The sequence below is a fragment of the Diceros bicornis genome, chromosome 14, assembly GCF_020826845.1.
Source record: "Diceros bicornis minor isolate mBicDic1 chromosome 14, mDicBic1.mat.cur, whole genome shotgun sequence".
In the NCBI taxonomy this organism is placed as follows: Eukaryota; Metazoa; Chordata; class Mammalia; order Perissodactyla; family Rhinocerotidae; genus Diceros; species Diceros bicornis.
The window spans coordinates 8,700,383-8,727,819 of NC_080753.1; the positions used below are offsets into that span (position 1 = coordinate 8,700,383).

Sequence of the window (27,437 nt, forward strand, 5' to 3'; positions counted from 1 at the left end):
CCCACCAATCCTTAGGCAGTTTGTCCCCATCCATCCCTACCCTTATTTCTCCCGTTTCTTCCAGATCACTGCAGTCACATTGACCCCAGTCAGTTCCAGGAATAGGCCAAGCTCTTTCTGGTCAAATGGCTTCTGCATGGGCAAATTCACCTCCCTGGAATGCCTTTCTCTGTTCATTTTACGCAGACAGTGCCTTCTTTCCCATCAGGTTTTGCTTTAAATGCCAACTCCTTAGCAAGCCTGCATGTCTATCCTGGCAAAAAAATGGGTTCCCTTGTATTCTCTTTCTTAACTCCTTGCTTGGTTCCCTCCTGGTCTTTTTTGCAGTCAGCAACTACCAGTTCTCTGGTGTATTTTGTTTTGTCTTTCCCCATTAGAAAATCATCTCTATGATGATGGAATGAATGTGTGTATCTCATTCACCAATGTTTCTCCAACTTCTAGCACAGTCTCTAGGCTCTTTTCAATATTCACTAAACATTATTGAATGCATATATGTATAAATAAATTAACTATTTAATATACAAAAAGGTAGGCTAAAGCAGTACAATCTGGAGCTAAATGGTACTAAATAGACTTGAATTTTAATCTCAATTTTAGCATTAACTAGCTATGAGATTTAAAAAAGAATTTTATTTTCTTGTGATGAGAATTTTTAAGATCTACTCTGTTAGCAACTTTTAAATATACAATAGAGTATTATTAACTATAGTCACCAGGCTGTACATTACATCCCCAGGATTATTTTATAACTGGAAGTTTGTATCTTTTGACACCCTTCACCCATTTTGCCCACACCTCTGTCACGAGATACTTTTATAGGCCTAGAGTAACAACACTACAGAGAACACAGATCATTTTAAAGTGTTAGATTTTTACATGGAAAAGCTGATTAAGAAAAAAATGCCTTAAGAAATGTGATTTTCTTTCCTATTGTCAAAAACCAATATTATCAGTGAGTCATGGTTCTCACCGCTTATTTCAAGAACTTTTAACAGTCCTATCAGAATTGTTAGCCACATATCCCCTCACCTTTGGCCCCACGGTGGCATATGCTCAGCTCCCGGATGGCATGAACATGGCTGATGCCAAACGATGTCATATTTGTCACTTCCAGGTCACTGAACTTCTCTGCCTCTGTCTTAGTTTCCACACCTATAAAACAGAGAAAGCAATACTTGCACCATGTTTTCTGGAGTGCTTCTATGAGGAAAAATCGGGATAATGGATGTGAAGGCACATTAAATTAAAAGATAATTTCCCAACCTTATTTTGAAAAACAAATAAGGAAAAGATTTGAATACAGTAAGACAACTTGGAAAAGTTTTAGCACGCTTTATTTGTAGGAAAGTTAGCCCCCCATTCTTCCACACCAAAAATGGTGGGGAAGAGGTGAACTGGAAGATGATCGTTTATGAAAAGAGACTATGGAAGATTGTTTTGTGACATTTGGAGCAGCCAAGCTGCATTTCCAGGCCCCATCCGTAAGAGAAGGACGGGCACTGTCTCCAGCGTCGGTGATAGCTGGAGGGTTTAGCTCTCCTTTAAATAGAGGTGGGATAGGTGCCAAGTAGCGCAGTAACGGCACCCGGTGAAAGGGACTGTCACATCTGAAACAAGGAGAAAGGGGAAATTAGGGCAACCGTGGTTACCTATTGTCTAGTCTCTTCCTTCTTCCACATGCCTTCCCAATTCCTTCACAAACTGTGGCTAATTGATTATGTTGCTTTCCAGTTTTAAAATTCAGTCCCCTCCCGGAAGCCCACCCATAGATGGGGATTGGGGGAGGAGGGATGGATGGAGGGAAACCAGAACTCAGTCGATACCCCAATGATTGTACACTGGAAGCGCGTTGCCGTACAACAATATCGCCCCGGAGCCGCTTTATTTGTTTATCAATGAACATCTTACTGCGTCCCCGAGATGTAGGTCAGGCTCGTTGGAAACACCAGCCGCCGACCACACGCAGTCTTCATTATATTTCCAGACCCGGTGCGCTGCTGATTCCTGCACACTGGAGTGCGTCTGAGCTGCAGGGAGGAGAGGAGACACCTGTGCCTTTGGGACGCCGGTGAAGTCTAGTCTACCTGCCTGAGACTTTCCCTAGTGCTTTCCCATCCCCTCAGCTGCTCACTCCTCATCCCCATCCCCCTGACACCTTGAAGCCGATCGTCCCTGTTTAATGGGTGCTTTTCCCGCTCTCTCCCCGCTCCGCACCTCCGCTGAAGACACAGAGGGCTCCACACAACTGGGCATGCCTAATAACCAGAGAAGGCTTGGGCTGCAAGAAGAAAGCATTTGCACCTTCTGCGCTCCCCTCCCCTCTGCAGCTGCCTCCTGCCAGTCAGGCGATCCGACGTGAGGCGCGGCCCAATGAGGGCCCGCGGCCTGCGCGGGGGCCCCGCCTCCCCTGGCAGCACCACCAATGAGCGGTTGGCGAGGGTGGGACGCGCGCCGTCCCCGCCTCTCCAGTTAAGGCCGCTGGTGTGAGCCCCGGCTCGGCGCGAGCGAGGGACGACGGAACGGACGGGCAGGTGTGGGCGCGGGGCCGCGCGGCCGGCCGGCGGGAGTGGCGGTCGCCCGGTGCGTGGGCCAGTGAGGGCGCGCGGAGAGCCCCCGGCCGCGGCGGAGGCGGAGCGGCGCGGCAGCCAGGCGCTGCCCGCGACCCTGCGTCCGAGCGAGCGGACCCTGCGCTTCGCCCGGGGACGGTCCGAAGTCCGCGCTATGGAAGAGGAGAAATATTTGCCTGAGCTGATGGCAGAGAAAGATAGCCTGGATCCATCTTTTGTGCATGCCTCGCGCCTTTTGGCGGAAGGTAGGACTGGCCCCCACGGATGGGCACGAACGGCCGGCCGCCCGCTCCCCCGCGGCTGGGTTAGGGGAGTGAAGTTGGGGAGGGACGCCTGTCTCCTTCTTCGCGGGAACTGTCCCCCTGAACATGCTCGCTTCAGAGCCCGGGCGGACAGAGCCCGTGCTGGGCGCGGGCGGCGATGCTCCTTCTCCTCTACGTCTCAATTTGGGGAAGACCAGAGCTACGAGGTCTGATGGCAGTGGTGATGTGACCTGTTAGGATCGCTGATAGAGAAACCATCAAGTGTAACGCGGTCTACGGGAATATTTTCACTTCGCAGAGGGGAGGGAAGTCTGTTTGGAAGTAAATAATGGTCAAATTCTAAGACCTTCTTAGCTACAAATCAGCAATTTTATTTTGCTGCATTTGGGAAGTGATTTTGATATCCTTTAGTCTCATTACAGTCTTTCCTATGGAAAGTCTGAGAATAACCTAGGTTAAACTATGCGTGTTCGGCTGTGTCAGTGTGGCAGAGGCTAAAGTGCTTATCAATTTATTTGAAGTGTGGTGATTGGGTACTCTGCAAGATACCGGTCCCTGGGAACACTCCACAATTGATCAACTGTTTTACCAAGTGTGCATTTTCTTTTGTGTACCTGTAATGCTCAAGAAGATTTTATTCCCAGAGGAACGTATATATCTTGTCTTCTGCGTAGCTTTGAAAGGTTGTTTAAACACACATACACACACAAACTTCTGTATGATAGAAATATTAACCAAATTACTCCTTTTATCTTGAAATAATACCGTCTACCTGCTAAAGATATATCTTTAGTAAGCTACACATGCCTTTTTAAAAACAACTCCAGATCTCTTTTGATGAATGCATCATTAATAATGAATCGCTTCATCATCAGACAGACTATAGTGCAGTTTTGTAGCATAGGTTGTTATGGACTCAACTACAGCAAAACTCAAAGTGACAACTTCAGCCCTTCAGAAATGTTTTTTGAGACTTAGTTATACATGGAAGGAAAAATTCTAATCCTCTGTGTATGGTTCAAATAGGCATTAGGTTTATTTAAATATTTTAACGATAGATTATTACGTATGGCAACAATAAAGTGTAACGTGTTTTTTCATTTTTACATACTAAGCAATTAAGAAAAGATTTATAATCAAAATATTGAATGTGTGAAACTACTAAACTGTTTTTCAAGGAACAAGTTGGTTTTGTAGAGGATCTGGGAAGGTAAAATGCAATTATGTTTACTACTTTCTTGGTTACTGAATGAAAAAACCAGAAATTAAAGTTCAACAGTAAAGTCAATTAAAAAAATTAAACCCTCCCTCTACTTTATTAAAAAATAAAGATAACTACATAAAAATAATAAGAATATTGAAAACTAATGAGTTAATAAATGCTTAAGATTGTTCAGAATGATTAAAAATGCAATTAAGCCTGCTCAAATTCTTCACTTCAATATATTTTCCAGAAGTGTCTTCATTTAGCAGATAATGTCTTTAAAATGAAAAAAATGTTACAAATCGATTATTTTCTCTAACCTGCTAATTGGAGTTCTCTTTGGGACAGCAGGCTCAATGATTAATTCATCAGTCATTAATGAGAGTTAGTGTACTTTTGAAAACTGCCAAACTAAAGAAACTCTTAATAGAGTCATGAGTATTTCTGCAGCTGCTAAAACAGTCAGAGAAGGCTATGCACTGGTTCCTTAACATTTTATCTTTTCCAGGAACTTGATTTCTTGATACTGAGGAACAAGTTCCGACGTTCCTTGTAATTTAGTTTTTTCCCAGTAGGGGGAAGCATGTCCTGCTTTTGTAAGGAATTAGCAGGAATAAGCTCCTAAATGGAGAGAAAAGCATCTAAGTAAGAAACAAAGAGATGTCCAAATTTCAGAGAAATCATAATCAGGAAAAGAGAATGGAGAAGGTGATGATGATAATCTTGGAGTATATAAGGAGATATGCAAAAAGATGTATAGGGTTTAAATTAATGCTCTAATTGTTCCTGAGGCTCTTTAAATGTGCTCATTAAAGAGTACAAGGTGAGTGTCCTTTGGACTCTCTAATAAATCTTCATGTACATTTTACGTTATAGATCGTTCCTTATCTTATCAAAGGCCGTTTGCGAAGATTTCCAGGTTTTGTTTCAGATTCTCTATAGGAGAGTATTGTTGAGATTTCTCATACCTGGAAATGCACTGATTGAAGACAGTGGCTATAAATAAACCTGACATAGATATTCATTTGGAAAGAAAGTGCACACTGAAGTGCATTTTAGTCAGTGCTGTGCAGACAATCTCAAGACCGAGTGAGTAATAAAAGTGATCCAGATGAGTCAGTTCTTCAGAATGATTTTCCGGAAGCTAATATATATAAGGGCAGTGATGTAAACCAATGAGCTTTCACAATGATTTATTTTGCTTTTTTGATTGGTGATAGATGCAAATCTGTGCTCAATTGCAACTACTACTTCATTTAGAAATGAAGGCCATGGGGTTAAATGTACTAGTTTTTTGGTTGTTTTGTTATTTTGTTGTAGTTTGTTTTATTTCACTAGTTTCTGCTGTGTTTTCAGTAGGAATGAGTCTGAGAAAGCTAATGGAAGAGGCCAAACCTTTTATGTATTCTACTGTTACTTAGAAAAGATCTTGAATAAGATCTTGAATAATATGGTTTGAAGAGTGTTTATAATATATTTGATTAATTAAAATAATTTTTCTCTTGTGATTATAATATTGTTTAATTATCCATTTGTTATGGAAGGTGCTTTTAAATATGATAAAACAGCAAATTCAGCATGCTTCTTAAAGTTCCACTCAGCCTCTGAATTTGCTTGCCAGATGAAATTAGATGAGGTTATTTATATCTATGCTACTTCTGGGAAGTGCACTGACCTGTGAATCCAAATACTTGGATTTTAATTCCACTTTTGCCTAAACTGAATCTTGGCAAACTTCCCTTCCCCAGGCCCAATTGCCTTGTCCCTCAAATTAAGGAGTTGGACTAGATGATCTATATGTTTCTTTGTAATTCTAATTAAGTCCCTGGGACTACTGCTGATGCAAAGGAGTGGTGTTTATGTATTCAGAATACCAAAATCAATGGTCGAACATTTTTGAAACTTTTTTCATTACTTCCTAGTTTAACCATTAATAATACATTTATTGCACTGTAATGTAATTTGAGGCATATACATTATTTTGGGCACTGGGGACGGATTTACATTCTTAAGTCTATTGAACCATTATCAATGCTTGGGGCTAAAAATGTATATACATAGAAATATTCTTGTTTGCAGTCAAGTGTGCCTATCTGCTGACAGATGTAGATCTGTTTAAATTTATAGACTCACTTATGGTGATTCCCTACCTTTAGGAGGATTAATAAATTCTTGTCCACTTGGGAGTGTTTTGGGTCATCTGGTTGGCAAGACTTCCTACCCTGAATTCTTCACAAATTTTAGTAGATTCATCATTATTTTGGTTGACTCATGATGAAGTCAAATATTGCCAAATATCCCAACAGGTTTGGGTTTTTTAAAATCTCTTATGATTTTTTTTAAATGGTTTAAAAACTCTAGATGCTATTTTCAACTTTTGGTGGAAAGCCTCGCCTTCTGTCTAGGATTGGCCTTCATGTTTGCAGATGTAGATGAGCTTCTAAAACCATGAGAGAAACAGGGATGAATATTTATCACAAATTGTGACTTGTAGTGACAACTACATTTAGATTCTCAATAAGGATCATTTTTTAATTTAGATCATGTTCCTTAAAACATTTTCTGTAAATCATGGTGAGTTCTTAAGTTAAGGAAAGATACAGGTTTAATGTCTAAAAGCAACTTCTGGTAAAAAATAGTATTCATGTGACTTTTCCTTTGATTAATGTAATCTGTTTTTTTCTCCCAATTATTTTGGAATAATTTTATTTATGTTTCTGAAATAAAAAACAAAAATTGGCCAAAAAAACTAAATTCAAGATATTTTTGATCTGCAATTAAAGCATGTTTATGATATAGTGGAAAAATTCTGCTTTAGCAAGCAAAACACTTGGGATAGAGTGTTGACACTTCTGCCTATTGTGAAATAGAGGATATGTCATTTATTTCTTCTCTGATTCTCAGTTTCTTCATCTGTAAAACAGGAAAAGTAATATCTACCAGGCATGGTTCTTTTAAGGTTAAAAAAATGCTGTTGTGACAATATAGGCAGTATTTTATACAAATAGATTATTTATACAAACCTAATGAAAACATAAGCAGAAATTATACAAATATAAGATGATGCTTTTAAGATTTTCCCTAACATTTTAATGGCGTTGTGGACTTGACTTCAACTTGAAGCTTTTTTATAAGAAAAAAGCACTGCCTTACTCTGTGACTCACTGCTAAGTGAAATTTGAGCTCATAAACCAAGTTATGAAATAAATTGTCTTATGAAAAATGACTCCAGTGAATCATTTAAAAAAAAATATCGTGTTGCCTTAGTCCACAGTCATGTGTCAGGGTTTTACTTGGGCTTGATTAGGGCTGGTGCTGTGTCTTTTAAGGGTCATCCCAGACCTCCTTAGGCCTCCTCATAAACGCACATATCCTTTGCTCTTGACAGCTGATTTCATCCTCTGTTTCATTGGGGAAAATAGACATGTCCCTGATGGTGTTCTTCAACCTTCTACCACCTAAAAACTTCCATACTCCTCCTCACAGACTTTCATTCCCAGAAGATGAAATGTTTCTTTGTTGTTCAAGGCTGACTTGGTCTACCTGTATCCTTAACCCTAATGCTCATCATCTCCTCCAGAATCCTGGTTATATCTTTTCTTCTGTATCTCCAACTTCTTCCTCCCTCTCCACTCTTTCCTTGTAGCAGCTTGTAAACATGATCCAATGTGAATAACTTAAAAAAATACAATACTTGTTTCACTTGCCCAAAGTAATAAAAATAATCTCTCTTGACACTTATCCTCCTTTATTTCCTTCAAGTTTCAAATAATATTAGTCTATTCTAGCTACCTCACTTTCTCAATTTACCTCTACAGAACTCTACAGAATTCTTCAGTCTGGTCTCTGTCCTCATCATTGTCCTAAAACCAGTGGCCCTACTGACAGAATCATCTCCTCGTTGCCAAATCCAATCAAAATTTTCTGGCCTCTCATCAGGTCTCTTGGCTGCACTTTCCACTGTTCATCTTTGTCTAACTTTTTGGCTTCTTCTTTGGCTTCCAAGCACTACACACTATTGGTTTTACTCTTCTCTATTTCTCACCCTCACCATCCTCCATCCTTCTCCTCCCCACCCCAACACACACCATGCTGTCCGAGTGATGCATTCAAAATCAAAGCCTGACCATGCCGTACTTTTTAATACAGTCACGCACTGCATAACAACGTTTCAGTCAATGACAGACCACATGTATGACAGTGGTCCCATGAGATTAGTACCAGACAGCCTAGGTGAGTAGTAGGCAATACCATCTAGGTTTGTGTAAGTATACTCTGTGGTGTTTGAACAGCAGTGAAATTGCCTAAAGATGCATTTTTCAGAATGTATCCCCACCATTAAGCGATACTTGACTGCAGTACTCTATTTTAACAGGCTTCCTCTGACAGCATTCCAGCAGCGGGAGAGAGGGCACCACCTTGATACTTCCAGGTGGAGGTAGAAGTTCAGACTACTCCCTAGGTATCCACTGACACCACTCTGGCCAGGACGGGGAGGAGCCCCTTGTTACTACTCCCTGTGTGGCCTCTAGTGAACCAAGACGGGTAGGGAGGCCTCATGCCTGCTGGAGCATGGTGAAAGTTACAGCAGGAATGAGACCTCCTCTGACACCACTGTGGCGTGGAGGGAGAAGGGTGCCTCGTTACTGTTCATGGGGGTAGAAGTCCATGTGGCCTCTATTGCCACTGTGGGAGGCCTCCTTACTGTGAGTGGAAATGAAGTCCCTGTTCCCCATTCGGTCTTCTCTGATTCCACCCAGAGGGGAAAGGGTGCCTCTTTACAGCTGGGTGAGATTGGAAGTCTAGACCCCCTACTTAACCTTTCTTGACAGGGGTGAGCACGAGACACTGTTTTTTTGTGTTGTTTGGCTGGAGAAGGATGTCTGTTGTGTGAAAGTTTTCTTGGCTTGCTAGATTGCAGTGTTTCTAGTCCTGTGGCTAGAGAGAGTAGGCTTTTCTTGAGGCTTTTTTTCTTTTTGTTTGTTTCTGTTGAAAGTTCTGGATTGCCAGCTTTTCCAGTACCCACTTTCACATATCTGAGGCACAATAAGAACTAGGGAAACCACTGCGATGTCATTCCTGGGTCTTGTGGTACCCAGCCAGCCTGCTTTCTTCTTTCCACCTTTTGCGAGGTATTCTATGTTTATTTTATAAATAATAGCCAGTCCCCATTCACTTGTGTGTTTTAATTTATTTCTTTATAAAATTTTCTTGTGAATACATGTTAGGCCTTGTGCATGAATATTTCATTAACTAGTTATATGAGAATAAGCATGACCAGGATAAATCCATTTGGATAATGGGCTCAATATTTTTTCTCTTTATTTGTCTTATTTCAGAGACTTTGTGACACGGTGTGTGAGAGTGGGAACAAAGTGAGGTTGATCATTATTCTTGGTTTTTAAGTATACAATCTAGATTGAAGCTCTTTGTTCCCACAGCAGCTTTGGAAGGGAAGGAAGTTGTAGAGGCAGTTTTTAGAAATCCTTGAAAATAATTCTGTAATGTCGCCAGCTTTTCTTGTGCCCTTGTTTGTTTGAACACATGATTTGATCTCCTTTTTTTTCGCTGAATATATATAAGAAATGAATCTTAATTGGAATTATATTCTGGCACTGTTTTAAAGCTAAAAACAGTATAAGATTTAATATATGCATAGATTAAAATATGACCCCTTTTCTCACAAAAATGGTAAATTTCAATAAAATAAGCATGATATGGAAATCGATTTTTTTTTAAATGATGAAGTACTGGTTAATAGCTGACCTCTCAAATTAATGTTAGCAAATACACATCTTATATGACTTCTTCATTTTCTCAAGTGGAAAGTTCTGAAATGATTGCATGTTTTATTTGTCAAAAACTTGAGAAGTCATAGACAAGCGTCCTGTTGCTCAATCCTTATCCACTGTTTTGGAAAACAAGTCATTTGTAGCATATCCTCCATTGCTTATTTTTGCCTCGTGAACACTACTTCCAAGAAGATTTTGTAGTAGAGAGAGAGAATAAACATTCAAGAACATCTGAATGACACATTTTTAGGCCATTTATTATAGACACCTGTACAGTTTAGCTACAGCTTGGGGGCTGAATCCCTAGAGCTAGGATTCTACTGCTTTTGACTGTATAATCACACATGCCCTTGAATGTGTGTCAGTAAACCTGTCTGCAATATGTGCTATTGGTATATGAAGAGGTATCAGATGTTTATTAGTTTTTAAATAATCTGTGGGGGATTCAACAGTATGCATAAAGTATAAATGACAGTGCATGGGAAGATCTGCTGGGTTTTACAGACCGATGATATCATAGGAATTCAGGGGAGGTCACTACTCTTGTGGTCATGGTCATCATAGATTCTTCTTCATCATCAGCATCGTCATCATTGCTGTCAGCCTTTGTTGGGAGATTACTCTTTGTCAGGTACTGTACTAGATGCTTTGCATGCATTACCACAATTAGTGCACCCACCAAACCTATGAGATAGTTATTAGCGTTATCCTTGTCTTACAAATGAGAAAAATTAAGAATTAGAGAAGTTAATTTATCTCAGGTCACGTAGCAAATGACTTGTAAAGCAGAAACCCAGGCTTTTTCACCCAGAGATCATGTGTAACCATTATACCATACTGCCTCCTGTGGAAGAGACACAATTTTAGTCAAGCTTTGAAGGAAGGTCAGATATTAGTACCCAAATTAGGTCTAGGAGATCAACGTGATTGTTGTCATTAAATTCTGAAATATGTTCCTGAATACGAGTATTGGATGAATTATTCCACAATATTGTTAAATAAGTATAGTATATAAAAGACAAGTGAGTTTATTACCTAAGTACAGAATTGGGTTAAGGATTATCGAGACATCCTAAATTTTCTGAATGTCTTATATTGACTGTAGTTTCTGAGGGAATTTGATGATGAGGTGGCAAGGAACAGGGGAAGATTCCAGGCTTTTTTTTGATCCAGAAAGGGATTGGAGAACTTTGTGTGCTTTGCTGAGGCATTGTTTTCCCCATGTTTTTTAGAGAATTGCTTACTTTAGCTGAATTCTTCTAGGAAGGGAGAGCAACTAACTATAGGTCCTCTCTGGAGGCAATGTTGGTTTTGTTTAAAATTTGGAGATGAGCAGATTTCACATGTGGTCAGGAACAGATAACTCAGCCATATGGCTTGATTTAAATGTTGTCTATAGGTTCTGAGGTTTTAGGATTTAATGACTTTGAAACAGATTGGTTGGTGTTATTACACTGTTATCAGTAATGGCACAATTGATGTCCATTTCCTTTAAAACATTAAAGATTAGATTTTACCTTTCTGATAGAAAAGCAGAATGAATGTGTTTCCTCCAGAGTGTAGATATTTTTAGCAGGTTCATAGAATTGTATGTCAGAAAATGATGGGCCCTTGACTACAGCTCAGAAGAGGGAGCCTCTGTGACAGAAACTCAGCAAAGAGGCTGAAGGGGAAGAAATGTGTTAATTTTGAGAAGAAAGGGCTGGCTCAAGTAATAGCTACTTTTATTGAACACACATTCTGGCTCTGGTCCTTACATTATATCCAAAAAGACAGGTCATATTGTCCCTATTTTATGGGAAAAGATGAAGAGGCAGATTAGAGGGTAGCATAATCAATTTGGGCTTTTTAAGCAATATATCAGAGATTAGGTAAATGTCCAATTATAAAGTGAAAGAGCGTCGAAAAGCAATCAATAATTGAACAATATGAGGAATATTACTTGTTTAAGGAAATATCAAGGTCTTGCTTTGAAAAACTTTTAGAAAAGTTAAATACCTGTTACTATAGAATTTATTGTTTCTTTTAAAATAATTTTCTCCAGGAAATTTAAGGAATTTGACTTTTTGGAAATTTGATTTACTTGCAACAATACATTTATGGTATAAGACTATAAAATGCAAACAGTAGATGAATGAATACATAATAGAATACATTTCTTATTATATATTTAGGCAGGTAAATGTTATAAATGGGGAAATTTAAGTGAATGTTAAATTAAATTAAGGATCATCCGTATCTCCAGATAGTCTAAGTTTTTCCTTCTGGAAGGCAAAAACTAGAAGCTGCCTTTTTATCCATCCAAGCTCTGGTGGAAGAGGGGCACTTTAAGGAATTGTGTGAAGATGAAAGAATATTTTGTGTGCTGAGGCAGATGGTGTTTTATTGTACGATATTGTTTTGGAATGGACCTCAAGATGGTAGATGGCTATGCACTAAACTAGTATTCTGAAATTAGTGAGAGGTTGGAAATTATATCATATCCATATAAGGAAAATCTGGTAGAATAAAGCATAATGATAGTTAAAAGCTATGTAATGGAATTAGATGAAGTGATAAGTATTTGGAATGAGTTGCAATAAACCAAATGGTTTTTCTTTGAGTAAAATGAGTAGAAAATGTGTGTGTGTGTGTGTGTGTGTGTGTGTGTGTTAAGCATATACTAGACATAAGTAATCAATGAGAAATAGTGGAGACTCGGTCCAATTGGTTCTTATTATCTGTGCTCTGTATTACTGAGGCTTACGTTTAGGTTGAGGAGCGGACAAGAGTTACAGGCAATTAGATAAGCAATTTTCATAGGATCTGCAAAATGCAATGGTAAGGGAAATAGATGATGCTTTAGAAGTCCTGGGTAGGGCACCTAAAGAAGATCTACAGGAGATCTACAGAGATCATGGGAAACTTAAACAGGAAGGGGTATGTTAGTTGAGATCTAACGAATAAATAGGATATGGCCAGGATTCAGGGAAGAAGGGGCCATAATCTGAGAGTATTATACATGGATATAGCAAACAACATCTCCAAAGCCTGAAAAGAAACAGAACATTTAACTGAATCAGAGGAAGTTAAGTGTGATATAGTGATTTATAATAGGAAATATATGTCTGGTCTTCATCTCCATTTCTGGTACAGAGCTCCTAAAACCGTTGGAGTTTCCTAACTGATGAGAGCAATAAAAGCGTCTTTTGTTATGTTAATGAGGTGACTTTTGGACCCCACCTAAGGATGGGGGCTGGTTGCCAGTGGAGCCAACCCTGTGATTAGAGGGTTGGAACTTTCAGTCCCACCCCCTGACCTTTTGGAAGGGGAGAGGGGCTGGAGGTTGAATCAGTTGCCAGTGGCCCAGTGATTTAACCAATCATGCCTATATAATGAAGCCTCCATAAAAACCCAAAAGGACTGGATTCAGAGAGCTTTGAGTTGTTGCACACATGGAGTTTTGGGGAGAGTGGTGAGCTCAGAGAGAGCATGGAAATTCCATGCCCCTTCCGCGTACCTTGCCCTATGCATCGCTTCCATCTGGCTGTTCCTGACTTATATCCTTTGTGATGAACTGGTAATCTAATAAGTAAGACATTTCTGTGAGTTCTATTAGCTGCTCTAGCAAATTAATTGAACCCCGAGAGATCGTGGGAACCTCTGGTTTATAGCCAGTCTGTTAGAAGTACAGCTAACAGCCTGGGCTTGCAACTAGCGTCTGAAGTGGGAGGGCACTCTTGTAGGACTGAACCCTTAACCTGTGGAATCTGACATTATCTTTGGGTAGATAGCATCAGAACTGAGATGAATTCTCGTACATGCTGCTAGTGTCTGAGAATTGCATAGTGTTGTGTGGGAAGCCCCTCCCCACCCATAACTTTGTAATTGGGTCCTGGAACCCAAAGATTAAGTATGCTTGGAAAATACAGTAAGAGAGAAAGCATCAAGAAAAGTGGGTCTAAGAATGGTAGAGGCTTATCACACATATCTTGTAAACTCTAAGAAGTTTGGACTTTATGCCAAAAGCAATGGTAAATCATTTAAAGGTTTAAAAAGGGGCAATTGTGATATCAGAGTTTCATTTAGAGCATAATGTGGCTGCACTGTTGGAGAATGGATTCGACAGATATAAGACATGAGTGGGTCATCAGATAGAGCAGCAATCTGGGAGAGAAGTTATGGTAGCCTGAATTCAAATAATGAGAGTGCAGACAGGGAGAAGTGGACAGAGCTACTAGAAACTGTTCAAGTAATATGTAAAGGATCAGATTGGATACAGGAGATGAAAAATAAAGGGTAGTCAAGGCTGTTGTCAAGGTTACTCCTTGATAATTGGTTTAATGGTGGTGTCAGTTACTATGACAGGAATTTAAGGGATAGCATTTAAGGGAAAGACAAGAAAAGTAATCTCTAAAGTTAACTGAAAGGAGTTTCCTAGAATGTAGGTAGGAAAGATCAAGTAAGTTCAGGTAGAGTATTTGAAAAATGAAGAATTTGGTTAATATTTTCAAGTGCTGCAGATAGGCCAAGTAAGACAAAGATTCAAAATTTCTGGTGGATTTGACAGCAAAGAACAAGTTGAGAGAAGAGCTGAAGAAAATCCCAGATTTCTTCAGGTTGAGGAGTGAATAGTGAGACCATGTGAGAATGAGATTGAAAACGAACCTCCACGAACCTCCAAGAACTTGGACTTCATAGAGGAGGAGAGGTAGGAGTAGTTAATTTATGAAATCAATCATGTTTAATCATTTTGACCTACCCAAACAGCAGTTTTGTATGGTTTAGCCTATGGAAGGGAACAGTAGAAATAAGAGAGGCATTTAATTGTAGTGATTAACAGCATAGATGCTGGAACTGAACTCCCTAGGTTCCAATTTTGTTCCTATATTTAAAGATCTGTATTATTTTGGGTGAGTTACTTTAACTTCTATATTCCTCTTTTCCTCATGTGTAAAATGAGGACACTATTAGTTCTAAACTAACAAGGTAATGACACCCATGTATTATCATTTCTTTTGCTCACTTTAAATTCAATGCAACTCCTAGACTGTGCCATCATCTCTGCTCTCCATGCCCTCTGCTTCTACCTTGCTAACTTTCCTAGTGTAACATGGAATATCCTTAAACAAAACTACATCTCATATAAAATTATAAAGCTAATTCCTACTCCTTTTCTAAAATTGTCTTTGAACTTGAGTCTTGCGTTCTCCCTAATCCATTGCATGCACCTACTTTTTTGTTTGATAGTTCTTGTTGACTTGTTGGCACATGTGACTGGTGACCACTGCCACCTTCTTGATACATTTTCCCCTTGAGTTTGTGATTCTACAGTCAGTATAGACATGTACTGCCTCCTTTCTAATCCGTGAAGCTATGATCCACAGTGAGCATGAGATGGGCGCCTGAATCTGCTGTATTCTTAGATCCTTAAAGCTTGTAGTATGAGTATTTCTCCACACTGAGTGACATTATGGTGTGAAAAGATATACTGTATGTATTATCTTTAATAGCTTCGTTTCAGGACTGGAGGAAATATTGACTATGTTGGACCTGAAAGAAGTCGTGCTTTTGTAAAATTTTAATTATATATTTTAAGGTTAAACATTATATTATGAAACATTTATTAGTATGTGTGTGTGGTATTTCTTTATCTGGAAGGTGGTAAAAAATGTTTGAGAGCTACTGTTAGAGTAGAAAGAACGTGGTAGAAGTCAAAATACTAGTGTTTGAATCCCAGGTATGCTACTTGGTTGCTTTGTGACTAGGGGAAAATTTCTAAATCTCTTTGAGCCTTTGTTTCCTCATCTATGAGATAGACTCTTGTCAGCTATATCATAGATCAACCAATCATCTCATGAATCCTGTGCAAGTGTTTGTGCAGAATTTACTCGATGGCAGAAATCAATAAACTTCTTTTCTTTACTCTGGTTTTCTTCCTTTAAAAAAAATGAGGCAAATTTTATGAACAGTGAAATGCAGTTTTTAGGTAGACAATTTGATGAGTTTTGCTAATTGTATAATCTGGTGTAAACAAGACTATTGGCCAGATAGAGAACATTTTTGTCTGCCCAGGAAGTTTTCTTATACTCCCTTCGTATTAATCTGCGTTTCCTTTTGTAACTACTTTCATCATAGATCACTTTGACTGTTCTTCAACTTTGTATAAAATGGAATAAGTATATAAATAAGTAAATAAATAAAATGGAAGAGTATATACTCTTCCTTCTGCTTAAGTTCAATATATTTTTGCAAGTCATCCATGTTGTTGTGTGTATCAATAGTTTATTTCTTTTTCTTGCTGAGTAGTGTTCCATTGTATAAATATGTCACAATTTGTTTATCCAGTCTGTTGTGGATGGACATCTGGGCTGTGTTTAGTGTTAGCTTATTCTGAATAAGCTGCTATGAACGTTCATGTACGAGATTTTTGTGGACATATGTTCTCTTTACTTGGAGTGTAATTGCTATGTCTTAGAGTGTATATATGGTTAACCTTGTATTATATGGAATTGCCTAGTACTTTTCTAAAGTGGTTGTACTATTTTATTTTCCCACCAATGATGTATGAAAACTCTGGTTGTCCAACTTCCCTGCCAACATTTGAAGTTCTCAGTTTTTTTAACAACGACTATTCTAGTGGTTTCAAGTGGTAACTTAACTGTGGTTTTAATTTGCATTTCCTTGGTGATTAATAATGTTGAGCGTGTTTTCATGTGCTTTTTGGCCATTTGTGTCTATTTTCTTATTTGAAATGATTGGTTAGAATGTTGACAAATTTTTAATTAGATTTTTGGTCTTTTTATTGTTGTAGAAGTTATTTGTATGTTCTGGATTTGCATTCTTTGTTAAATATGTGTACTGGAAATATTTTCTCCCAATATGTGGCTTATCTTTTCATTTTCTTAAGTGTCTTTTGAAGAGCATAAGTTATTAGTTTTTTCTGAAGTCTAATTTATCATTTTTTTCTTTATACTTAGTGTTGTTTGTGACCACTCTGGGATATCTTTGCCTATCTCAAGGTCACAAAGGTCTTCTCAATATTTTCTTCTAAAGACTTTATGGCTTTAGCTTTTAGGTATAGGTTTATGACTCATCTAGAACTAATTTTTGTGTATGGTGTCAAGATAGGGTCAGAGTTCTTTTATTTTTAGATTTGAGTATCCAGTTGTTCCAACATCATTTGCTGAAAAGATTTTCCTTTGCTCATTGTTATGTTTAAAGTGTTCAAAGATATAGTGTAAACATGATGAATGTAGTGTTTAATAAAATATAGAAAAATAAAGATCATAGTGTTTAAGTATATGTGAACTGCCTTAAAATATTGACCTTCCATATGTCTGTTCCAATAGAAAATGTAACAATGACTGTCTTAGGATTATGAAGCATGAAATGTGTTTATACTGTGCTTTAAAATTCTATATAGCTATATGATTTTTTCCCTTTTCCTCAGAATTTAGAACATAATTCTTGAAAAAAATATGAATATACTTTTCTTATTGTAACTGAGGAGAAAACTAACCATCCTAGAGGCCTTGGTATTTGCCAAATCTGACAAGTACAGCTTTCTACCAATAAAGAAGTGTAAGGTTTCTGCTGCTAATGAGCAGTAGTGATATCTAGTAAAATCCAAGCCATTGCACTGTCCTGAGTAGCAAAGTAGGTTCTCCTATCACAAAACAGTAGGTAATAGTATATATGTTGAACATTTCATTAACAAAGGCCATATAATTTTAGAAAATAGGTTATATGCTTTTTCTATTTTTGCAAGAAAAAGTATATCATACAGAAGCAATATATTGTACAGCATTGACAACCCTACCCTGGGTAAAACAGATATACCTGTAGACAAACAACTGGGACTGACATCTACATCCACAGGGATGGCCCATTTATATCTCTTGATCTTCAATCGCATATTAACAGCCAGCATTGCTATTACCCCGAAATGTGATAAAGTTTTTAAAATTGCCCAAGGGCATAAGTGACTGGTGACTGTACATTAATCCCTAAAGCACGGGTACCAAACCACTATCATTTAGTAAACATGTAGGTACTCATCATGTCAACACTAATAACCAAAAAGAAGATTTAACAATGATCCAGACTGACAGAATACATCAGGCAGGACTGGCATCTGACGAGGTAATTCTTGGAGGACTGTGTTCATACGGGCAGCGAGGCTACACATTCTGAAGGAAGATGATCGTGTTGTGGGATGTAGAACTAGGGATGCGGTGGACAATTTCTGTTTGCATCTGGACTGGAAGAAAAATGGATTTAGATGCCATCGAGTGATATAGCGTTGGGAAGTACTAAAATGTATTCCCACGGGGGTATTTAGAACCTCCTATAGAAAGTTCTGAGAAAAGGAAAAATAACTCTTTTGTTTTCCTTAAAAGATATATATTGATACTTCCTTGGAAATGAAAGTTTTGATTAGATGACCTATGAATGTCCATTTTCTCTTATATTTTAAAAATTCCATGGTATTGGACAGTAATTCCTCATGTTACCATAAAGGAACACTGCTTTTGAAATTTATCTGAACGTGAAATGTTAGAATGTATGATTTATATTAAAGAGTAGTCCATAGAGATATTTAAATCTCTGCAAGTAAACGTCTTTTTAGGTATGTATCAAACTTGTACCATATCGGTCAGTTTGAGATCCACATTGGGTGCAGAGGAGAGAATAAAGTCTCCGATGCATGTAATGTTCACCATAAGTCGCTCATCTTGACCACTCCCAATTAGAAGTGAAAAATCAGTACGACTTTCTCAGATGCAATTCACTTTCTAGTCCCTAATAACTGATAGTATGTAATGGATGTTTTAGAGGATTCTGGAAGTTTGTTTTGACCTCTGTTCTCTCAGACGCCCAGTCCTCTTCCTAGAGTGCTGTATCACTGACCCCTGTTTACCTGGCTGCAGCCAGACGGTCAGAGCGGGCACTGATCCTTTCCTGTGAGCAACTGGCCTTAAAGCCAGGAAGAAGCTGACCAGTTTGGGCTGGTCGCTAATTCAGAGGAAGTGTCAACTCTGGGGTTGTGGGCTGAGTGTGGGCCGGGTGAGGCTGACGTGAGAGAGAATTTCCTGAGTTGCCTGTGGCCTTCCAAGGAGGTCTTTCAAGGGGCTCAGCTGACCTTGGTTCCTTGAGAAACACCAGAATTTTTCCAAGATATGCACTTATCTGATAAGTATTTAAGATCGCTCCAACGGGTTTATGTTATTTGCAGCCAGAACAACTTCGGTTAAGAGAACAGAACTAGGTGTAGGACAACGGCAGTCTCCTGTGATGTTTTCGTTTGGGTTCCCCTAAACGCAGACCCTGAGAGGAGGATTTGAATGTGGACACTCGCTTGTATTGGCACTAATTGGCAGCACTGAAACAAACTACAGTGCCAACGTGACTTTATTAATCTCTAACGAGTTAGCGTTTTTCTTTATGTGCGTGCTTGTGAGCCTAATTATAATTATCTATAAATTAAAAATGCCTATATAATATACACCATTATTTAAAACGTTGCCTTTTCAAATTCAGTTAATCCTGGAGATGGAAGTAAGAAGGACAAAGAATATAGCCGTTAGATTGTCCTATTCTTTGTTGACATCCTCATTGCCGATGGTATGCTAGGATAGATATGTATTTCAGATGTGCGTCTATTCATTTTGGGTGAAGTTAAGTCCAAATTTATTCAGCAAGAGGTGCATAATGTTTTACAGTTTTCTCCAGAAGTAGACCTTGAAACAAATATTGGAGTACAAGTAATTTATTTTGGAGGTGATCTCAGGAAATGGGGAAGTTACACACCAAGGAAAGGCATCCAACAAAGGGTTTTTTTTTTATTTCTTTATCAAGCAAGTTACTAGTATAGGCAACTGATGCTTAATCGCTTTGGGAAATTTGGGGAACCAGTGTAAAATATATACAAGCTGAGGGAGCTAGGGTATTTGTACCAAATCCTATTAGCTGTTGGTTGAGAGCGGCTCCTAGCAAGCATTAATTCCCTGACATGTCATGCTCGTCACTTGGGGGCTAAGCAGCAGGCTCTGACAGCCAGTGACAGCCCTGGAGCAAGAAATCTATAGGCCCTGGCTGCTGGAAGTCGGGCAGGTGTGTGCCCTGGAGTTGAAAGGATGAAGAGAGAGAGGCAGGCACAGACACTGCGATGCATAGGATGCTATCATGTAAGATTGCTTTCATCCACTTTTTGGCCGTGCAGGACAGACATTACATGCTCGAGTCCCTTGTGAGTCAGGAAAGAGTCAACTTATTAGAGAGGAAGATGGTTTGTCTACCCAACCTCCTCCTGCCCCTCAAACAACATATGGAGAAACGTGAACTAGGTTTGGAGAGTCCCTCGCCTTAAATGTTTCTCTCTGAATGAACTTTAGAATAATGCTGCTCTTTACTGAACGGAGACAAAATATTGTAGCTGCCTGATAGCAGCCTGCCACGTTACAAATCACCACTTGCAAGGTTACACAAGGTGCCTTTAGAAAAAGCTAAATGAATTACTTCAAATAGTATGTTTGTATTCAAAAGGGAAATAGCTGGCAGTTTAGGAGTGACAGTCTTTTCTTTTGGTTTCAAAAGGCCCATTGCTATGCTTTGCCTTTCCATTTGCGCTGGGAGCTGAAAGCCCGCAGCGAGCAGGTGAATAGAAGATATTTCTAGTTGTGAAAGAGAATAAGAAAAGAATTTTTGCGCAAGTCACAAGGACTTTAGTTTTACTATTGTAATATTTATTGACTTTCGGGTCGGTTAAACTAAATGTAATTGAAAATATAACATTTAGCTAATTCATTTTCTTAATCCTTCCTCAATTAACTTTCTTATTTTTTTAAAAAATATCTTGTACTTTTTGGGGCTGGCCTGGTGGCATAGTGGTTAAGTTCGCATGCTCCACTTCAGCGGCCCTGGGTTCGCAGGTTTGGACCCCAGGTGCGGACCTACACACCGCTTATCGAGCCATGCTGTGGCAGGAGTCCCATATATAAAGTGGAGGAAGATGGGCATGGATGTTAGCCCAGGGCCAATCTTCCTCAGCAAAAAGAGGAGGCTTGGCAACAGGTGTTAGCTCAGGGCTAATCTTCCTCACCAAAAAAAAAAAAAAATGTGTGTGTGTGTGTGTGTGTGTGTATATATATATATATATCCTGTAATTTTTAATCCTTTTTTATGTGTCAAATCCGGGAGAGTGTTTAACTATTAATGATATGTCTCAAAAAATACACATATACAAACACATATACATACATGCATACATGACATATAGGGGAAACACACACACACACACACACACACACACACACACAAACACACTTGTTACAGTAATCTTGTCATTTCTGCCCATCAAAGTGGAAGCTCATTAATTAGCAAAATTGGTTTGTAGTGGAGAGGAGCTAGCTGCTCCTTTGGCAAGGGTGGCATGCCGGAGACAGTTCTGTTTTGTCCTTACCTCTTATCATTTAATGACTTATTGTATGGGCAAGATCATATAAGTTCAGTTTCTGTCTAAATAATGTTTTAGGGTATATTGCACCACAAATACTCCCAGGGATCCCTATTGTCTCTCTTAGTTTACTTAACAATGTTTTAAGTACAACTTTCAGCTTACTAGTTTGCCGATAGTCTGTGAACCTCAGCTCATTAAAAAATATCCTTCTTTTTACTAATATTAGCTAAAGTACCAATTTTCTGTTATTATTCCTATGGATCCATTGTGTTTTAGAATTTGTTTTCATGTTAGCTAGTTGTAATTGTTGGATCTGATGAGTCTTAGTGGGTAGGAGTAGGGACTTGAAACACTTGCTTTTTAATTATTAGTCATGAGAAATTATGTTTGTGGGGTTTCTGGAAAGAAAGTACAACCTTGAATACCACTTTGGCCTCCTTTTCAACTTTTAGGTTCAATGGTTCTAATACAGAATAGGAAAAAGATAGGCTCAATAAATTGGATGATAAAGGAAATAATGAATTAAAAAGGTAGATTTCAAAAAAAAAAGGAAAAGGCAAGATGATGAATCAGTGAAGTTGGAATTATGTAGTTATAAGCCTCTACTATAACTCTCTCAGTAATTGCAAAGCCAATCCACGTCACATTTCACAATGAGAATAAGACAACTTGAAAGTGTGTTCTGTGTGGGTTCTTGCAGAATGAGAGGTTGGTAGGAATAGGAGAGGATGGAGGCTCTAGTAAAGGGAGAGGGGATAGCAACCTATACTCTTTTGTGTTATCAGCACCCTAAGTGTAGCTTCAGAAAGCCGCAAAATTGAATTTGAAAATCACTATGCAAACAAACTGTCTTTCTACTGCAATGAGTATAACAGCTATCTTAGAGTGCATAGAATCAAAAAGAGTTATAGATTTAGTTCTTTGGGTTTTAGAGTTTTTGATGAAGGGAATGAGTAATAAGCATTTTGATATATGTCCCTACAAGAGAGCCCTTTGGCTGGTCCCTGAAACACTGATATTATTAGTTTTAAAACTGGCATTAAAATATGGGGCATAAAGGAAGCAGTAAAGTTACCAGCTAGTATTTTTTCAAAAAATGACATGACTCAATCAATTCTTATGTTCACTGATTTTTTACCACCTGATTTTAGGTGATTCTAAAGAATATATATTGTTAACATCTTTCCATTTCTTCGACTGGCTACCCAATTTAGTTGTCATATTAAGTCTGATTTACTTTAAATGAGAAATAATATCTTGTTGTTATCTGCATTATGTATGTAATTATGTATCTGACTGTACTTTTTGAGAAAAAAGCTTCCCTTGGTGCTTTTATTTGGTGATTGGAAGGACGGTGATATTTTAGGGTTTTCATCCTGAGGGTTCAGATTATATCTCTGAAATTAAAGCAATTTCCAACTTGCACAATTGTGAACTCATCTTAGTGCATAAATTAATTGTAAATGTTACTCTGTGAGCATGGTTATAAAACCAATGAGTAAAGGCCATTTCACCTCAAAGCTTAGTGCATGTTTTTTTAAATTATTGAATATGAAGCAGTAATTAAGAGAACTGAATAGATAGATATTATTATTTAAAGAAACCCAATGTCATAAGTAAAAGAAAGCATTAGTTATATACACTTGTAGAGAAATTCTCAAATTTTCATGTTATAGAGTATGGTTGAGAATAATATGTGTATTTGCAGTGGTTTGAGAGAGGCAGTAATACTTTAAAATGGTAAAATATGAAAACAATTGGTATTATTCTAGTTGGAATTAAGATATTATCAGTCTGCTAAACAAAAATAACACCATGTTGTTTTCATTGCCATGGACCTTAATCATGCATGAGTAATATTTGGTGGAGACAAAATGCAGCAACTGTTGTTTTTTAAAATATTTTAAAAAATATAGTTGATAATTTGTGTAATGGAAAAAAACGAGTTGATGTTACGTAGGCTGCTAGATCCTAAAAGTATCTAAAAGAGATGCTGGGTTTTTAAACATGAAAAACATTCCACGTCTTGTGCTAAATTATACATTTATAAGAAATAATTTATAAAATTACTCCAGAAAGTAAGTGGAATTTTTTCCTATGGACATGTCATAGCACTGAATGTGCTTTTTAAACTTAGATTGAACAAAATATACTTACTACAAGTGGTATAGAAAATGTAAATATAAAATTCTAAGTTACTAATGAGCCCTTTCGTTAAATTTACTCAGAGAATGCAGTGTATGGCAGTATATGAATATCAGCTTTGTTTCATATAATTTTTATGTTTATACTCATAGGCAAACTTTAATCTCTTGCTTTTTGCTTGCTTGCTGCAACTGTGAAATGCAGGCATGATGGAATGTCAGGGTGACACAGGTATAAAGCTGACCAAGGTGCTCGTTTTACGTATGTTTGATTTTAGAACATTTTCTCTCTAAAGAAAATTTTAGCATATATTTTCTATATATTTGTAGCTTATTTTTTACTAAGGTTAGTTCATTTTAACAGGTATGTGCATTATTATAGATTTGTATATTAAACATATCTATTAGTTCAACTTAGGAGATATGTATTGGCTATAACTATGATTCAAGAACTGTACGAGATGCTGATAAACAAAGATGATAAAGCAATACTTGCTAAAAACAAGTACCTTAGCCTGCATGAAGTCAGAATTTCAGAATTTCGCGTAGTATTAGGTTAGATGCCAGTTGAGGTTTCATGAATTTTAATGAATCTGTGTTAAAACCTGTATTTCAAATTTTTGAGATATCTTTTTTAGTTTTTAACTTTATTTCTACTTTTATTATTTAAATATGTAGATTAACGTAAGAATACTTGATTTTACTGACAGTGATAGAAATGATTAACACAGTGACATAACCTCAAATGATATGGTTAACAGATGTGTTTTCATGTAATTTCACTTGAAGGTAATTTCAACTGATTATATACAAAATTGGAATTCTTTTTATAAGGTGATTGATGAGGATTGAGTGCTGGAAATGCACAGTGGACCCCTGAATCCCCATTTCTGATATCCTGTACTAAAAGAGTATTGTATTTCCAGAGTTATTCAGATATTTGAGTCTAAATATTGGGGTATGCCTCCTGCCACTTCTTGATAGAATAAATAAAATAAATGTAGAGAAGTTCAAATTTTTCAATTTTTCAATGAATATATCAAAGCCTCAAATGGAAAACAGTAGTATGTACCCATGCCTTTCAACAACTGATGTTTATGGTGACTTGGGATGGAGAAAAATCTCATTGGTACATAAGTGTTTTCAGAATTATTATCCAATTTATGGGCTCATTAGTACCCCAGATACAAGATAGTGATAATGGCTTAGAATTACTATTTATTGGATTAAAATGAATAAACTCCAAAAATTCCATATCTAATCAGCCAATTGCTGTGGAACAGATGAAAAATATATTATTTTAGAAATTATTTCCGGGGCCAGCCCCATGGTGTAGCGGCTAAGTGCGCGTGCTCCGTTGCTGGTGGCAGGGGTTCAGTTCCTGGGGGCGCACCCATGCACCGCTCGTCAGGCCATGCTGTGGTGGCCTCCCATATAAAGTGGAGGAAGATGGGCACAGTTGTTAGCCCAGGGCCAGTCTTCCTCAGCAAAAAGAGGAGGATTGGCATGGATGTTAGCCCAGGGCTGATCTTCCTCACAAAAAAAAAAAAAAAAAGTTATTTCTTATAGTCTAATTTGATTTACTTAAAATTGTAACAAAAGACATTGCTTGCTTTCTGCTTTAAGAACACTTGCTGGCTAACTCTGCCATTAATGGAAAATGGCTCATTTGTCTCTCATATTCAGAGATCTCCTCACTTTCATACTGCCGTTGTAGAATTGTGAAGAACAAACGTACATCTCTTTAGTTGTAAGTCACTGTGCTTATGATTTTTGGTATCATTTTATTGAGTAGTAGCACATTTCTCATATTGTAAAATGGGAGCTATCTAATTAGTTGCAATTCATTGAGACAGGTGGGCTTCTGTCAAAATAAAAACACTGCCAGTGATGCTGCTAATTCTGATCTTCTAGCTCAGAACTGGTTAGTAGTTCCACGGAGCTAGAGCATATAGACACATGTGGAACAATTGAGACTAGAGAAGTTGACAAGGGCAAAATCACAAAGCAACTTATGCCCTAATGAGTTGAGTTTTTATCCTTTTGGCAAAGAGAAGCAATTTTAGATCTTGAGTATAATTATTATATTTGCTTAAATCTACTTCAACACTGCTACTTACATAAACAACTCCAGCACATTCATTTAGAGTCTCTTCTATTTTTCACATGAAAAGCTATCATTATGGATTAATAAAAGCAAGTATATCTGTTTAGTAGCCTAGAGTTAGATGTATTGCCAGTGACTAGATTTCAGGAGGAGAGAATTCTGGCTGTGAGTAAAGAAATCCTTGAAATAGGATACTGGAAAACAAAGGCTACACTAACTCTGTTGTGAATTGTTACTAAATTGCTTTTTTCCTCATAAAAATAGTATTTCTTAATTTTGCGTGGTTCTTAAAAATTTATTTAGGTATTATGCTTACTTATTATAATTAAAATAAAGGTGATAAAGCAATAGAAATGGAAATGCTCAGACCTAAACATTGAGGAAAACAATTCCCATAATCAGTTTTGGTTAAACCCGCCACAGAGAGATTGACACTGTTATTAAAGTGATTTTCCCATAGAATATAGCTTCAAAGTTTGGTACGTTTATCTACAAGTTTCAGTCTTAAAAGGGGTCACTGGGCATTTTAGGTTAAAAGGCCAGATGGCTTTTCTTTGGACAGGAGAAGAGAAGTGGAGTTCAAGGACTGGGTGGATATCTACTTGAGAATAGTGTGGAATTTTTATTTTCTTTGGAGTGCTGTGGAGTGACACACAGGTGGTGTGATTTAAGAAGAGTCAAAAGGTGGCTGCTACTGTGTTCCATTCAATCTGAACATGTAGCTTAACTCAGACTTCTCTGACAGTTAGGTTTTGGTAACGGGATCAAGAACTACATTTGATGAGAAAGTCATTCTTTTCTTTCATCTAGAAGCACAACATAAATAAAAATCTGAGTTTTAATAAGAATAAGGTTCAGGGTGTTGGCCTGGTGGCATAGTGGTTAAGTTCGGCATGCTCTTCTTTGGCAGCCTGGGGTTCACAGGTTCGGATCCTGGGCACAGACCTACACCAGTCATCAAGCCATGCTGTGGCAGCATCCCACATAGAAAATAGAGGAAGATGGGCACAGATGTTAGCTCAGGGCTAATCTTCCTCACCAAAAAAAAAAAAAAAAAAAGAATAAGGTTCATATTACTTCGTTTGAGCCTCAAACAGAGCTCTTTGCATCTTATTGATAGTGCAGCCAAGTACACGCAGCTAGGGAGTGGCCAAGCTTGGCTTGAACCCCAGACCTTACTGACAGCGAAGCCTGTGTTCCACGTGCAACACTAAAAGGCCTTCCTGACAGCAGCTGAACAGCCTAATCATGTACCCACATCTACGAGTAACAAGTTATATCCTGTATAATGTTGACCACTGGAGCTGCCTTGAAAATTAGACTTCATATGCGATGTGATCCTGATGTAAATATTGGAATATGGATACCAGAAGTTCTTTGTGAATTCTGGAATTATCCATGATTATTTTCATTATATTTTTAGTAATTCTCCAATTTTTTACAATGACCATTTATTTCTTTTAGAATCAGAAAAATATTCTTAAAAGAAAACTGTATCGTGCTCTGAGTTGGTGCTTCTAATAGGCATAATTCTTTGTCTGTTGAAACAGATCCATGTTCCCTTCATGATTTATTAGAGCACAAGACTGGTTTCTCTCCTGGGCTGTGCTTTGGTGACTGGGACCTTGAGAAAGGACCCCTTTCCGCACTCCTCGTTTTCTCCTCTCTGGGATGAAGGCATTGCACCTCGTCACCTGAGATCCATTTCTGCACTAACACTGGGCACTCTCCAAATGCTGAGAGGGGACCCTGATGGGAACATGGGCAGCGCTGGAGCCGCCTGCCATGGGGCACTGGTAGAAACACTACTCATGTCCATGAATTGCCGACTAGTTAAGCCTGCTTCAGGCTCAAGGCCAAGCTGGGTCATCCCGGGGATGACAGGGCAGAAGAAGTTTCTTGTAATTAGGTAAAGAC

At 38.1% G+C, this 27,437-nt stretch overlaps 1 protein-coding gene across 9 annotated transcripts in view; it reads left to right on the forward strand.

Moving 5' to 3' along the window:
• The first annotated feature begins 2,517 nt into the window (after positions 1-2,517).
• Positions 2,518-27,437, forward strand: part of KHDRBS2 (KH RNA binding domain containing, signal transduction associated 2) — a 552,762-nt gene continuing 527,842 nt past the window's right edge. For 8 of the 9 annotated variants that reach the window (XR_009221966.1, XR_009221967.1, XR_009221968.1 and 5 more), the window contains exon 1: positions 2,518-2,815. Coding sequence is in view for 6 of the 9 variants with exons in the window: in XM_058554086.1 (XP_058410069.1) it covers positions 2,725-2,815 (91 nt within the window). In the remaining 3 variants the exon portion in view is untranslated. The remainder of the gene's footprint in view (positions 2,816-27,437) is intronic. The other variant, XM_058554092.1, reaches the window with a different exon arrangement.